Source organism: Nycticebus coucang, chromosome 3 (genome assembly GCF_027406575.1).
Source record: "Nycticebus coucang isolate mNycCou1 chromosome 3, mNycCou1.pri, whole genome shotgun sequence".
NCBI classification, from domain to species: Eukaryota; Metazoa; Chordata; class Mammalia; order Primates; family Lorisidae; genus Nycticebus; species Nycticebus coucang.
The window spans coordinates 154,358,395-154,374,780 of record NC_069782.1 but is presented as its reverse complement, the minus strand read 5'-3'; the positions used below and the strand labels follow the sequence as shown (position 1 = coordinate 154,374,780).

Sequence of the window (16,386 nt, the reverse complement as noted above, 5' to 3'; positions counted from 1 at the left end):
TGAATGGCCCTGGTCGTGTAAATTATATAACACATGAGACCCCAAAGATCTGTAACAATGAACTCTAATAATTCCGATACCCCAGGCAGCCAAAACTCTCATAGCAGCTGCCAACCGTTTACTTTCTGAGATGTCTTTGGCTTTGACAAATCTGCCGTGTGCTCAGGCTGAAATCCCCCACCCTGTGCAGGAGGGTCTGGGAGGGTGTCGGGATCCCTCAGATATTCTGGGGTGTTATCCAATTACATGATCCCCTCATGGTTGGGGAATTATCATCATGCCTCCCGTAAGTACCCAACTTTTACCCAGAAAGAAGGACCCTAGACAGTGTATTTCACACAAAAATTAAGGAGGCAAGCTGGTGGCTAAGGTCTACCCCAGATGGCCTGGGTGGATGCCTAAGGTGGCTGGCTGGGCAGCCATTCCCACTACCCCGAAGCACATGCTTATTGGAGAGGAGGCTTCACTGTGGGAGCAGCAGGGCACTGTAAGTGCTGCCCTCTGGCACCTAATCTCCCAGCCAAGCAGAAACAGTCCAGATCCTGAGCTGCCACCACCCCCCTCAGTACCCCCAGCCTACATATGGCTTTTTCTCTGCAAGCCACTCCCTCTTCTGCCTTGGCCCCCAAACACCTAACCACGCCCTCCTCAGTCTTGTATGGGGGATCCAAAAAAGAGCCTATATATAGTGAGCTATGATAATGTCACTGTACTCCAGCCCAGGTGACAGAGTGAGACCCTGTCACTCCCCCCAAAAGAAAGAGCCTACAGTACTTTCATTTTTTTGCAACTGATACTATCAGCAACATAGAAAATACAAGATATGCTACAAACCATAGATGAGATGGCCTAGAAGCAGCATCTGGTTCAAGATCAACTCACAAAACCAAAAGCTTTCCTGTATGCAAGGCCAAGCCCAGGTGGGCATACTGACAAAAGCTTTCCTTTACATTAAAATAGCCATGTATATGACGTAATAGGAAAAAAGATCCTGTTCATATCAACAGATCTATACAATACCTATATACAAGATCAACAAAAGTTTTCCAAGAGCCACATGGAAAAAAATCTAAAACTAAGCTGAAGGACATAAAATTGACTGTATTAAAAGAGAACACCTGCCATGTACCCGAATGGGAACACTCTTTATTATGCAGAGGTAAGTCCTTCCCAAATTGACTTTGACCTTCAGTGTCATACAAGCTCAAGTCTCAAGGGATTATCATGGAGCTTAAAATTTGATTCTAAAATTCATCTGAAAGAGAAAATAGATAGTAATCGTCTAGAAAGTTTTTGGGAAAGAACAATCCCAAGAGAACACTTGCTCTTGATAAGGTTGCCAAGACAACTAAATGGGGGAAAGAAGAAGGTTTCAACAGATGGTTCTGGAACAACCAGGTGTCCGTATGCAAAAGAATGAAGCTGGACTTCTTGCTTAAACTGTACATAAAAATTAATTCAAAATGGATTAAAAATCCAAAGGTAAGAGCTAACCCTGTGAAAAACTTACATGTAAAACTTCATGATTTTAAGTTAGGTAATAGTTTCTTGAAATGGCACCTAAAATATAAGCAACAAAAGAAAAAAAATAGGAATATTAGACCATCAGAAGTAAAATAAAAAAAAAAAAAATGATACTTTAAAAGACCCAATCACAACAGTGCAAAGACAACCCACAAGAAGGGAGAAAATGATTGCCAATCACATTTCTGATAAGGGCCTTATATCCAGAATTTATAAAGAACTCTTCCAACTTAACAATAAAAAGACAGTAACTCAATTTAAAAAATAAGCACAACATTTGGACAGGTCTGTCTTCAAAGATGATTACAAACAGAGAGGAGAAGATACTCAACATCTTAGTCGGTAAGAAAATTAGAGTTAAAACTACATTGAAATGCCACTTCACACCCATCAGGGTGGCTGCAATCGAAAAGGTAAACCGTGACAAGTGTTGCTCATGGGAATGTAAAATGGTTCGACTACTTGGGGAAACAGTTAAACAAGAGAGTTTCTGTACAATCCAGCAATTCCACTTGTAGACATAACCCCGTGTAGCTGTCTGTAGTATGTTCAAGAGAACTGAAAAGATGTGCTCATGCAAAAACTTACCACACATGTTCACTGCAGCATCACTCAGAATAGTCACAGTGGAAACAACACGTGTGTTCATTAACGGACAAACAAATAAGGAAAATGTGATCTTATCCACGAAAGGGGAGGTGACTCAGCCACAAAAAGGAATAAAATTCTGGTGTGTGCTACAACATCAAGGGACTTGAAAGAGTCAGTCACCACGTATTTTGTGATTCCATTTACATGAGATAAGCAAATCTGTAGACAGTAGATGAATGACTTCCAGAGGCTGGAGGAGAGAGGAAGGGGAAGTGGGTCCTAAGGAATGTGGGGTTTCTTTTTCGGGTGATAGAAGTGTTTTGGAATCATAGTGGGGATGCGTGCACAACAATATAAATATTCTAAAACCCGCTGATGGCATGCTTTCAAAAGGTGACTTTTATGGTATGAGGATTTGATCTTAATTTTAAAAGAGAACTTGCTCCATCTGATATCCAATGCCACGTAGAACGAGAGTAATTGGAATAGTGTAGAACTGGCACGGGGCAGACGAACCACGTCTGCCTCAGGGGTGAGCACAGAGAGGACCCAGTGGAGCTGCAGCCCTGGTGTTGGTTTCAACATGTGCCGAGGTAGCGTGTGACACCGCAAGGAACGGAAAGGGGGTGGGAGAGCCCAGCCAGCTCTTCTCTGTAAGTGCATGTGAGTATCCATCAGCCTCACACGTCCTCAAAAATAAACTCCAGATCGATAAAGAACTAACAGGAAGACTATAAAAATAGAAGAAAATAAAGGACATGTTTGTCACTTGAAAAAAAAGCCACCTTAAGCTATGCCCAAAATACCTGAAGAAAAAGGTAGATCCATTTAAATACAAAAAAATCAGAGACTCTGAACAAAAGGTATCGTAAGAAGCAATGTTAAAAGACATTTCCCACATGACAACAGGCAAAGTATGACTGTTCTGAATATATAAAGAACTTCTCAAATCAATAAGAAACAGTCAAACAGAATAATAAACACCCTGAGAGGCTCCCAACACCACACTGTGTTGACTTTCAGATGACCCCAGAAGGTTGTCCTTCACGGATGACCGTGGCATTAATACTTCACTTTTGCAGGCCTGGCTTAGAGTCCAGTTGTTCTGTCCCACAAAGTCTTCCCCGACTCTGCTAAACTAAAGGGTCAGATGGAATCATGTGATGGAGGAAAGCACATAACACTAGGAGAAAGGGGCTAAGATGATCTCTTTGTCACAAAGTAGAGGACAGGTGCAGGGGGACAGCCTGAGCCCTGAGCTCCCAGCTTCCCCTTAGAAGATGCAGGCCTTTCCCTGTGGGCCCCCCGCCATGCAGCTGGCATTCGGGGACCTGAATGAGGTGGAGGCAGCCTTCCTTGCCAGTCAACACTTAAGTGGGGTGGCAGCCTAACCTTTGTTCAACTTGAGGTTGACCTTGATTCTGGCTGATAATCTGTCTTCACTGGGGAAGTGTCTGTGCTATGGGGGTTTTGTTGAAAGCAGTAACATTATGAAACAACAGAGTATTGCAGGCGCTTCACACAGGAATTTTCATCTGAGACTTGGAAGACCTTCCTATTTTTCTTCCCTGCTGAGATAGATGTTCAGCTCTCGGTTGGGTAGTTCAGGGAGAGCCCTTCTCTCTTTCTTCACCTCCCCCTTGCTCTCCACTGCTTTCCTGTTTTCATAAGCCATGCATATAGGCCTCATTCTATTCCATTCCACAGTGCACTTAAATAACCCCTGCAGCTCCTCATCGCATTACAAAAGACGGTTTACATGAGGGGAAAATGGGGCCATCCGTGAGATTTATTCTGCTGCTGGATTTTGTGAAACATTCTGCCCTGGGCCTTTCCTGCAGGCTGTCAGAGAGACAAGAGTGGAGTAGGGTCCACTTGAAAAGCCAGTTGATAACCTCCAAGTAAATCAGATGTTCCTGCATGGATCCTGGCTGAGTCGTGTTGGGCTTCACACTAATAGTAAGATCGCTAGCACAATATTCTATATAAAAGGAAATTCTATCCCTGGAGGATCGGAGAGGATCAGAGGCACTTGGTTTCTTATAAGTGAGGAAAAAGATGTTGTTACTGAACCTGCTTTCTCCCTCCTCCCTGCAGGGTCACTGTTACTACCATGGGCACGTGCAGGGATATTCTGATTCCGTGGTCAGCCTCAGCACCTGCTCTGGTCTCAGGTAAGTGACCCTAACAATGGTGGCTCTAGGCTAAAGCACGGCCACTGCAGACGACCTCTGTCTTTCCCTGTCCACTCCGGGCCACTGAGCATAAGTGATGCATCATGTCTATGGCACTTTGGGACCAGAGAGTGAGGCCTCGCCTGACTCTTTCAAGAGCACGGCCACCCTGGATGTTGGCTTCCTGCCCACGGCCCACTTCCAGTGCCGTTCTCAGGCCTGGCGACCTGGCTGAGTTTTGGCATCCAAGCATTTTGTGAGTTATCTTTCGTTTATACGGCTCTAGTGCTTAATGATTCCCAGTGGTAAAAGACAAGACATGGGGTATTAACATTGAAACTACTGGCTTAACAAAAATCTAGAAGGGCCTCCTCTCATAGGAAACAAAGTAAAGGAGCTGATTTACAATGGCCACGGTGAATCAGACACGGGCAGGGTTTGGGAGGGGGGTGCTATGAGGCCCTGGGCAACTGGGAAGAAGATGTACCAGACAGGCCGATGCTGGGCGTTCCCAGCAGCTCCTTCCTTGCAGGTCACAGCACTTAGCCGCCAGGTGGCTCTTAGGTGCTCCCCAGGAAAATCATCTTGCCTGACATTTCCAGCGGCTTCAGCCTTTTTGCTGGATTTATTTATTGAGTTTGTGAACTAACCACTCGTATCCTCCAAGTCCTGGGTGGCTTTGTCCTCTGTGGTTCTATGGAAGGCAAAGGGGAAAAGGCCCCAGAAGACTGTAACAGCTGAGGGAAAAACGCAGGTTGCATTTTGTATGTTGGGGGTAACTGTGGCATCTTTCAAATTCTGTCTGGGACCATGGTGAATGTGAATATGTGTGCAACACACACAGAGAACAATAGCACACACCTGCCAGTGTGTTCTTCAGGGGAGCTGCCCTGATTTCCACCCCAACTGACAGAGAATGGGAGTGCCATTTCCTCCCTTCTTCCCCAGTGCGTGGTAGATCTGGTTTATTGATTATTAAGTATTTGTGATTGGAATCCAACCATATTCCTCTTTCTCCTATTCACCTGTCCCACTCAGACGGAAATGCAAGCCGGGATGTCTCGCTGCCATTGTTCTTCTCGCTCCTGTGCATGTGAACACATAGTCAGGGACTGGGCCGTGTGTTGGTCTATTTTTGTAAAGATAAAATCCCATCATACGTATCGTTCTACAGCTTGCTTTTGTCACCGGACCCTGTTCCTCCCAGTCAGTAAATATAAACCAAAGTTAATGAGCAAACACACACACAGCCTCCACATACCTGTGTTATATTTAAAAAGCCTTTTGGTATCCTGTGTATATACATCAGCATGTCTGCCAACCTGGGACGTGAAGGAGGTGTCTTGTTTGAATTCGTCTCCCTCCAGCTATTCATTCATTCCGTAAACATTGCCTGAGCACGTCCTCAGCACCAGCACTGTTCTGGGTTCTGGGGTCATGACTCTGAATCAAACGTGTTCCCCCTGGAGCACGTCCTAGTACAGGGAGCAGACAGTGATGGAGAGTTAGATACGTGAAATGTAGGATCGTGCAGGAAGGTGACACAGCCGGGTGGAGGACAGGAAGGGCAGCAGGTGTCAGGGAGGCTCTGCAGGCCGTGAGGTGAGGCCTTCCAGCGTCTGCAGGATGCTCGCTTGGCAGAGGGAACAGCATGTGCAGAGCCCCTGACACAGGAAGACCCCCGTGTTCACGGAGCAGCAGGTGGCAGTGTGGCTGCATGGGGCAGAGGGCAGTGGGAGAAGACGCAGTCAGAGAGGAGTGGAAAGGCAGGCTCGGGAAGGGGCTTGAAGGTGAGCGCATGTCCTTTGGCCCCTCCCTCTGATAGACACCAGGGGAGCTGTGAGCTGAGGAGACATAGTCCAACTTAACATTTCTAGAAGGTCAGCCAGCTGCTAGGCTGGACACAGACTGGAGGGATGATGTGCACAGGAGAAGGGGCCCTGCCAGGCGCCTTCATGGGGACGCTGGTGAGAGACAGCAGGGCTGGGACGAAGGTGGCCCTGTGGACACGTGAATGTCTAGAAACATTTTCAAGGGAGAGGCTGGTGCTGCCTTGGCTGGTGATCTGTGTCTTGGACACTCATCCTGAGGCTGCGTGGGGAGCAAGTCCCCATGCAGGAGAGTCCCCCTAAGGCTGCAGAAGACCCACCAACGGGCAGGGTGCTGGAGGGGGCAGAGAGGACAGTGTAGAAGTGATGATTAGCACCCAGGGGACACCTGCTGAGCATCAAGAGCCAAGGTACAGGAGGGAGGAAGTGTCACCCTGAGGGGCTGCAAGGGACGTGTTGCGGGGGATCAGCCAGGTCTCTGCTGTGGGAGGAAGGAGAGAGGAACGTTTAGGAAGAGGTTTGGGCGGGGACGGTCTGAGGTTGGACAGTGAGTCCTGAGCAAGAATGCAGTGGGAAGGACGAAGGGTGAAGAGAGTGTGGCTGGGGAGTCAGAGGCTGAGGAGTTTCCACGCTGGGGCTCAGTGTTCATGGATGCATAGGGCTGGGGGTGGCGTGAGGTCAGCCCTGGTAGAGGCCAGGGTGAAGGCGAGTGACCAATTCAAGATGGGCATCCCGAACCCTGACAGCTGCAGCAGAGAACTAGCTGTATACGGTGGACAGGACACTGCACCTCTCTGAGCCGTTTTCTTGGGTTGAAAATGGAGATGAAGTCTCCAGTTGAGACAGTGGCTTTGACAATAATGCAGTAACCTAGAGGAAATCCAGGCCTGTGCCACCCCGCCCACCACGAGCAGCCAAGGGGAAAACCATCAGCTTCTTGAGCCGGTCTCATGTTCTTTGATCTGGACTAGACCAGTCTCGAGGTGTGCTCGTGCTGTTCTCCTGAGTTAATTCCACACAAGCTGTGCTGCTGCTGGGCGAACTGAGCAGAGAGACATGGCTTTGCAGTTAAGGACCACACACCCCCTGCTGTGCTTGTCTGGGGCCTGAAAGATGCACACGTGTGTTTAAAAGGCCATGTGTTGAAGGCTGAGTATTTTCTGCTTCCAATTTAATATCAAGGTCAGTGTGTGCAAAGAAGAGAAAAGCTAATTCAAAATGGCTTAAAGAGAAGCAAAATAACAGGGAGATTGACTCACACTACTGGAAAGTCCAGGGTTGGCTTCCAGATGGATGGATCCAGGGTCCTAACTACCAGGGTCCTTCTGCTTCCATCTCTGTTAAATTCCATTCTCAGGTGCTATCTTAGCTTGGGCTGCCATAACGAAATACCACAGACTGGTTTGCTTAAATAATAGAAATTTACTTTTTACAATGCTAGAGACTAGAAAGTACAAGATCAAGGTTCTGACAAGGTATATTTCCCACTGAGGCCTCTTCTCGTGACTTGTCATCACCTTGGTTTGTGCTCACATGACCTCTCTGTGTGCATGGACAGAAGCACCTCCTGGGACCCTTATAAGGGCACTAATCCCATAGTGAGGGCTCTACCCTTGTGACCTTATCTGAACCTGATCAGTTCCCAAAGGCCCTGTCTCCTAATACCATCACATTGGGGGTTAGGGCTTCAACGTGTGAATTTTGAGGGCATGTGAACATTCAGCTCATAATAGGCACAGTTTTGTTTAGGTTTGTTTTTGTCTTTGTTTTGTTTTGTTTTTTGTAACAAATGAGATGCCAGCAGCATGAGACTTCCCTCCCCAGAAAACAAGCAGAAGAACAGGGCCTCTCTTGTAAGCTCAGTTGAGGTCCCTAGGCACATCTCGGTGGCTCTGACTAGGTCATCGGCTCATCCCTGAAGCAATCACAGTGGCCAGTGGGGAGGATAATGCTCTGCTTTAGCAGGTTATGAGCATACACCAGGCTGGCCAGGCCGAGGGGAAACTGCATACAGGGCCCCAAGGTCAGGGAGCAGGGAAAAGCTGAGTGCATCAAGGAACAACTGTGAGCTTTTACCAGAAAAAGCAGAAATAAACAGGCCTCCTCCTGCAACAATTATGATGATTCTAAATCATCAGAGCTAAGACCAGCCGTATATGGAGACACCAGGATTGGCTGGATGATTTTTAGGTGACTTTTTTACAGGGATATCAAATTTTTGATGGGTGAAGAGAAAAGGGTATCTACAAGATGTTCCCAGTAGCCCCTTTTTACATAAATAAAGCAATTTATAGCAGTAAAATTAACTCATTAGAGGAACAACCGGGAGAGTATCCCAGAGTGATATTCCAGCGGGACTGATCTGCTGTAATGCTTGGCTGTGCCACTTGGTCACAGCTCTCCAGGTTTCCTCTGGGGCCTGTCCTGCTGTCACCCTGTGCTGGGCATGCCGCCTTAGCCTTGCAGTCCCCTACCAGGGCACCGGTAACTGTCAGGGCCGCCACTTCCTCCTGCACAGCAGCCTCCATCTCACTGGCCAGACTGCAGTGTCTGAGTCTGTTTCCACCTCCCGTCTCCAGCACCTGGGCAAGTCTCCCTCCCCAGTGCCTGGCACAGACCCATAATGTGGCAAGGAGAACTATCGGGAAATGCTCATGGCTAGGATTTCAGGGAGCGACAGGAGAGTAAGTGCTGCCTGGTTCGGTGTGGACCACCAGGAGGGAGTGGGAACAGTGTCGGGGAACAGTGTGGGTCTAATGAGCTCCTCGCTACAGCGCTACTGAGAATTTTGACTTCCCAGGTCTCTGTGCTGTTGATACAGGAGCAGCAGACCGTGCATCAATAGAGAAATCCCCAAGTTATGCAGTCAACTTTATGATCTTGCAAAATCAGACCAGAGCAGGAGAAAAGCTGTGTTCTTTCAACTCCTCACCAGCGGAAGAATTGATTGAGACTGGAAAGGAAGGGAAAAAGCAACTGGAGTAGCACGGCCTGGCAGACGCTAAGAAAGGAAATAGGGATTAAAAATTATGTTAAATATGGTGCACTCCAAAACACATTAAGATCTAGAAAAGTTGGGGGAAGCCAGAGCTTCCCCTAGGAGACACATTAATTAGGCCCAACAGATTCCAGTTTTGCAGAGAAAAAGCAGAGATGGAGCATCCTGTGTTGTTTCAAAAATGCTGGATCAAAAATGGGCAGGCAAGGAAAAACCCTGACCCCGAATGGGGAAGAGGCGGGGGAACATTTGAAGCTGGAAGAGAAAAAGGGGGAGAAAAACGCATAAAGGTCTTGAGGGGAATGGGGTGGAAAGGGGGCAAAGCTCTTGAGTGACGGGCAACATGGACATGGGTCGTGACCATGAGCTCAGCTGCAGAGTTTATTCTGACTTTGAGACGACCACAAGTCGAATGTGAAGCTCAGGCCATATACTGATTCTGCGCCGTACCTTCGTCTCCCCACCATGCTCAGCCCCCACTATGTGTGGTTTCGGTGTGGTGCTTGTGACTCTCCTCTCCTGTAGGTCTGGTCCCCCCTCTGCTCTCATGGCTTGGTGCCCCCCATCATATGGTTGTGCATGCATCCCCACTCTGATTCCAAAACACTTCTATCACAGAGACTGTGCAGGCCATATTCCCTCAGCAATCATGGGCAAAACGCCATCGTAAACCCAAGTCTGCCTCTGCCTCCGTATCTGTTCCACTAAGCCTCTTGCACAATCTGGATCCAACCTTCGTTTTCAGCCCCTCCATCTTCCTCCCTGGGGAAGGTACCAAATTCCCACCACACTGCTTTCTAGCTGTTTCCAGAGCCTGCCCCACACTATGCCTTGCTGACTTCATCCCTCTGCCTGGGACACTCCTCTTCCCCACACCTCTCTTTGGCTTTGGGAGACCCACTCTCCCATCAAGGCCCAAATCAAATGACACCTCCTCCATGGAGCCTCCAGGCCTCCCGGCCTTACCGTGTATTTTGAGCATACACTGCGGGTCCTGTCCTATCTCAGGTGCTCTGTAAACATGTGTCTGCTCTCTGTCCTGCCCTTGTCCACAGTCAGTGGTTGTACCTTGTTCCCCCTCTTTCTGCTGTGTTATAAAAGGCTTCGAGGCAAGAGCGTCTCTGACCTTCCTTGCAGCCTCTAACTACAAACAAATTGAATTTTAAAAAGCACTTTATGCTGTTTCTCACATCCCTGGGCCTTAGATGTGAGAAACAGCATAAACTGCTTTTTAAAATTCAATTAAACAAAAATATTAAGATGGGAGGCGATTTAGCACCTGAATAAGTACACACATTATGGCCACTAATTGTCAAAGTTTTGCATTGATTTTAATTGTGTGGGATGAAGTTCACTGCACCAGATTTTAGATAGTGACAACAAACAGCACAGAATGCAGAGATGTGTCCTGTCCCCATGCTATTTAAAAATTGATTTAAAAATAGTCTTCGATTTATTTTTCAAAGCATAGAACCGGCCACTGTTATGGGCATGGAATCAGGGATAATCACAGCAATGGGAATAATGATTTGCCAGTTGGTGGCTGGGACCAACACAGCCATGATACGGTGTTACTGTGTATATTTAACAAACCAATTATTGACCCACCTAAAATCTTAGCTGATGACACAAAAAGAGGAAAACAAGACAGCAGGAAGGCCAGAGGGCTGTGCAGTGAGTCACAGCCTCCCTGCAGGCCCAGCCTCGACCCATGGAGGCCACATGGACACAGTCTTCCTGACACCACGAATCTTAACTCCGGCATTCTCTGACCTGGAAGGGGGTGATTTCCCCAGGTCTCACAGCTCAGCCTAAATGGCACATGGCCAAGTGGTCTAATACCCTAGAAAGTCAGGCACATGGGGTGGCCTTGCCTTCACCTTCCTGCTCTAGACTGGGAGTTCCCAGAAGGCAGGGACCAGGGCCCTGACACTGCTGTGTTCTCACCTAGCATGGTAGAGGCGCTTAGTAAACAGAGGGGGAATAAATATGCTCTACCTGACAGTCAAGTGATCAATAAACCTTAATCCTGGCCAGTCCACATTTTAAAAAATCTTTAAATTACAGTAGGTCGTATTAAGGAGCAAATGGCACAGAGTAGGGACAAAGCCCATTTTCCCTATAGCTTTGTACATGTGACTGTCCACTCCCTGGGCTTCTGGCTGGCTGTCCTCCCGAGCTCTCCGCCAGACTCTGCACTGCTTTCCTTCTCCCTCCCCCTTCCTCCCACGGAGATGTTTCCGTGTCCCAGGTAAACCAACACCCACGGGCGCCATGGCGGAGTCACAGCCCCTCTTAGCCTTGGCAGAAACACTGTTGAACAGCATGTGAGTGAATGGGAGGCTCCAACCTGCAGACCACAGGGAGCCGTGGTGGTTTTGCCACATGGCAGACATCCTGAAGGACCCCCAGGGTCCAGCCTGTCCCTCTCCTGAGACCCCACTCTTATGTCTCAATCTAAACTCCTCTGAGTAGGTCCCTCCTCTCCTTCCACACCCTCCATTGCCACCCTCACTCTTAGACATCTGAACCAACCCATGCTGTGATGGCTTCCACCCCTCCCTTCACAGCCATCTGGCACAATCTAGAAGGCCATATTTCAGAAATAATGCTCCATCTTATTGTAAATCCTGCCACCCACTTCACTCCCCCCAACCCTGGCTCCCTGCGGCGTGCACATCAGAGCTCTCCTTCATTCACCTGCTCGTTCAGCAACATCCCCCAAAATGTTTATTAATCATTTAATTACCTGCTGGTCATGCTACATACCATGCCAGTTCTGATGCCAGTGATGGGAAAACCGAAAAGAATAAGGAAAATCCTCCCTGGATGTGTCAAGGAGCCAGACGTTATTTTAATACAGTGTCGTGACATGAAGTAGGTTGCACAAAACCACACAAAGAGGAGGCCTAAATGCTGGGAAACTGAACAAAGCGTTGGCTAACCTGGATCTCAAAGGTCGTGCATCAGCCTGGAAGGTCCTTCCAGCAGGATCCGCCTCCAGGAATAGCATAAGGGCCTTGGGCGTCTGCATAGAAGAATAGAACACGGCCCTGGCCTGAACGCTAGCTGTATCCAGGGAGGTGAGCAGGGTGGCCACCAATGGTTACTATACAAGGAGCAGGTGGATTTGATCCTAGGCTGGGTGTGGAAAAAGGCTCAGGGAAGAAGGCACAGCAAGAGCAGGGTCTGGAAGCTGGAAGTGCGAAGTTGGCATAAGAGGCAGCATTTCAGGCTTCACGAGGAACGTGCAGAACACTGAGCGATGAGGCCACAGAGGCAGTCAGCGTCCTAATGCCAAATTCAGGGGTGGGCAGCAATGAATTAAACTGAGAGACCCTGGCTTTCCAGTTAATGCCCCCCAGCCCTTTCTTCCGGGGCTCCCCCACCCCTCTGCTCACGTTCTCAGTTCAGCCACAATCTCCTCCCTCCTGAGCACACCCGCCCCTGCTCACACCTGCATTCTGGCTCACACAAGGCCACTCGCCTGGCCCCCAGGTACGCCTCCCCCTCCTTCAGAGCTGCCCCAGAGGCCCCTCTTCGGCCGTGTATCAGCCCTCACTCCCTCAATGCTGTGCTGGCCACTGGTCTGGCTTGGAGCTGCCCTGACACTTGGCAGTCAACAGTCAGCCGTGCCCTCCCTAGAGTGAGTGCTGGCTGACCCCAGAGGTGGCTGACCATCCATTGAGACTGAGGCAAGTGACCAGGCCCGGCTGCCAGGTCCAACTGGGAAATCTTGTCCCTGCCTCTGACAACTCCGTGGCCACAGCGTCCCCAGGACCGCCATCACAAACTGCCAGACATTGGGTGGCACATAGCAACGGAAATGTATTCTCACTGTTCAGGAGGCCAGAGGTCGAGATCAAGGTTTCAGCAAAGCTGGTTCCTTCTGCAGGCTCTGCTTCTGTGGTGGCCCTTGTCTTGTCCGTGTGTCACTCCGGGTTCTGCTCTTCTGCACTTGACCCCTCGCCCTGCGTCTCTGTGCTTCCTCCTCTGGCTCTTCCAAGGGCACGTGTCCCTGGATTCAGGGCCTCCTAATCCAGGGCAGTCTCATCTTGAGATCCTTAACTACATTTGCAAAGACCCTTTTTCCAAATAAGGTCACATTCTAGGGTCCAGGGATTAGGACTTAAACATATCTTTGGTGAGGAGCACTTGGGTCTCGACATTGGTTTCCTCATTGAGCAGGTAACTGAGCTCATGTTACCCACTTTACAGGACTGCTGTAACTATTAGAGAAGTTGGGGTGACTGCTCTAAGGTACAGAGTTTCTTTTTAGGGTGTTGAAAATATTCTGGAATTGGACAGTGGTCAACTGAATGAATATACTAGAAACCATTGAATTGCATGCTTTAAAGGGTACACTTAAGGGTATGTGAATTATTTCTTGATGAAGCTGTTGTTTAAAAGACGAGCCTAATTCAGGAGCAATCTCTTCATCAATTATAGTCGCCATTATTTTTGCTGTTGTGCCACTAATAACCATTCTTATGTATTATGAAATTTTTCATAATAGTTTAATCTTTCACCTTTTCTGTCGTGTTTCCCTCCCCTGGTTATGAGTTCCATTTGAAGTGGGAACCAAGGGCAAGATGTCATTGCCCGTCTAGCCCGGGCCTTGCACACAGTAAGGAGAAGATAAATGTTTGTTTTGATTACATCTGAGTCATTCACATAGAAATTACTTGTTGGAAACAAGCTCTGTAGTGCTTATGTGTTAACTCACATCGCTGCCGTGACCATTTAGCAAACACACACGAGATGTGATATTCCATTTACTCATTAGCTCCTCCAAAAACAAAGGACTGAAATTAAATTACATGCCAACTTCATTTCCAACTTCATAATTGACAGCATGATATTGAGACCAAAAGTCTTCTTCCAGGAAATTCAATTAGCAATTGAACACTGAATTAGCCAGGATAATTCATACTTTCCAATCATTATCTTATTGCAGGTAGTCAGAATCTGCGTGCCGCCATCCTGCTTGCCTGAGCTCAGTAAGAAAAATCATCATAAGAACGGTATGAAGCTGCGTTATTGCCTGACGCACCATTGCTTCAGAGATTAAAAACTGAATTTTCAGAAGGACAAATACATATCGTGAGGAAATATAGGACTCCTGAGTTTTCACTTTGAAAAGCTAACAAAGTCAACTTCAAATTTTAATAGATTCCTCTTTGTTTCCATTCAAAGAAAAACACCAGGAAGGCTGCTGGTTTTCCGAGCAGTAGTTCTGTTTGTTGGCTTGAATTTGTAACCTTATTTACTTTTCTAAGTCTGGTTCCATCATGATCCTCCCTGTTCTGGGGCCCTCTTCTCTGTTCTGAGAGGCTCACTTTGGAAGCTCAAAACAGTGCAGAGGGAGGCAGGTGAGCATGGGGGTTAAGAAGCCCAGGGCTTAGACACACGGGTCAGGACTGGGTCCCCAGGTCTGCCACCTGAGCACCTGGACAACAGGATAGTACCAGCTGGACTGGGAGCTATGTGACCATCAGTGGAGCAGGAGCTGTGACGACTCACAGGCTGGGTCCCAGGAAGAACACCATCTGAGTGGCCCTTTCCACCCCCGATACCCCTTTCTCTCTGTCCAAGAACTTGGCTTTGCCTGTCATAGTGGCTGGACCAGTGGCCTGCACATCCTCCTCCAATCCCCCTATGAAAGGGAACCACAGTCTTTATCTTCCCAGGTATCAGAGACGGTCTTCTAATCTTTCTCCCCCTCTACCAAGGGAGAGAAACAGAACCCCACATTCATAGCCTGCTGCATTTAAATTCCATGCACTGAGATCTTCCAATTCCCAAGTTTGCAACTAAATATCTATCACATTCAACTTAAAACAATTTATATCCACTTATCTAACTCGACGCCAGTAAGGGCTATGAGAACATCAAAATTTTATGTCTCCAAAACCCTGAATGTTTGAATTTTGTGTCCACTGTTGTTTCCAGCAATCATTAGGGCTAAATGATTAATTATACCCAAGATGGTCCAAAGCAATTATTTAATTAAGTCGCATGATAGGCTGCCAATTGTTTAGAGCTCAGGAAAGGCCTTCACCCTGGTTTCTCAACATCTGGCCTTCGGATGACTTGAAAGATAAAAGGAGATATGCGGACATTTTTATGACTAAGTAACAATTTCTAGAAATTTTCCACTAAGTAAAAAAAATACTTTTTTACTAATTTTCTTCTTATGATTAGAACGTGGTGACACATTTTACTGTAAATTTTTAGATGCAAAACAGAAAAGTTACAATATGAAATGAAACATCACTGCCCTTCTATCCTGGGCTCATCTCTACTTTCCCCTTCACTCTCTTTGAGAGTTTTCTTTCTTAAAGTAGGCTTTTTAAAATCAATGTTAATAAACAAAAATGCCCCATTGCCCATTCTAACGTTAGAAATGTTTTCTTCTGTAAAGATCATCTCAGAGAAAGAAACACAAGCCACCCCACAGAGCTGGTGACAAAAGTCATGCTGGGATGATGTACTTGGAAATACCCATCGATGCTAGTTTGGGGAAAAAAATAACAGCTACGTGTAATGACTTCTAATTAATCTGGCCTCTGGGTGACTTAAAGTTAAGATGATGTAATAATTTCTCAAAAGTTTGGATTTGAAAATATTTAAAGATCCTTCAGTTACTCCACACCACATCAGGGTCCCCAACTCTCTGAAGAGTTGAGGGTGGTGACTTTTGATCATGCACCGCTTAGCTTTCAAATGATGCCTCATTGTCCTCTGTGTCTTGGTGCTGTCTCATCCATTTGGGTGTAAGGCTCCTGGGTGTGTTTGCCCAAAACATCTCATAAAATAGGATTGGCGATGCAAACCACTCGAATAACAAGGAATTGGGTAGTGTCTCTTTGCTTACCGGTTGTATTCAAAATAGATACTTGACTAATTCAATCCTCTTCCTTTCATAATCTGAGTATTGAAATGCTGTCATCCCAGTAAGAGTGGTGAAATACTCCAAGTGGGCTGTCAGCACAGAACGCGCAAACGCAGTAGACTTGTAGCAGCAAATGCCCAGGAGCACCTGCCTGGGTCCCTTAGGTAGAAAGAAGTGCAGGTGGTCTGAGGGGAACTGCCGGAGTCTGCAACCTCACTAGCTATTTCTGAAGTGTTAAGTAGGATGCAAACCCCTTGGCTTGATGCCATATCAATTATGTATTAGAACTAATGTCCTAAACCTATAGTCTGTGGACCTCACCCTCAGTCCTGGATCTGCTGAAATAATCCGCAAGATTTCGTGGTTATGTACAAA

General features: G+C 47.3%; 1 protein-coding gene across 1 annotated transcript in view; it reads left to right on the top strand.

Annotated features, from left to right (window-relative positions):
• Positions 1 to 16,386, top strand: part of ADAM12 (ADAM metallopeptidase domain 12) — a 342,217-nt gene that overhangs the window by 235,557 nt on the left and 90,274 nt on the right. The window contains exon 5 of the mRNA XM_053584218.1: positions 4,213 to 4,289. Within this exon, the coding sequence (XP_053440193.1) occupies positions 4,213 to 4,289 (77 nt within the window). The remainder of the gene's footprint in view (positions 1 to 4,212; positions 4,290 to 16,386) is intronic.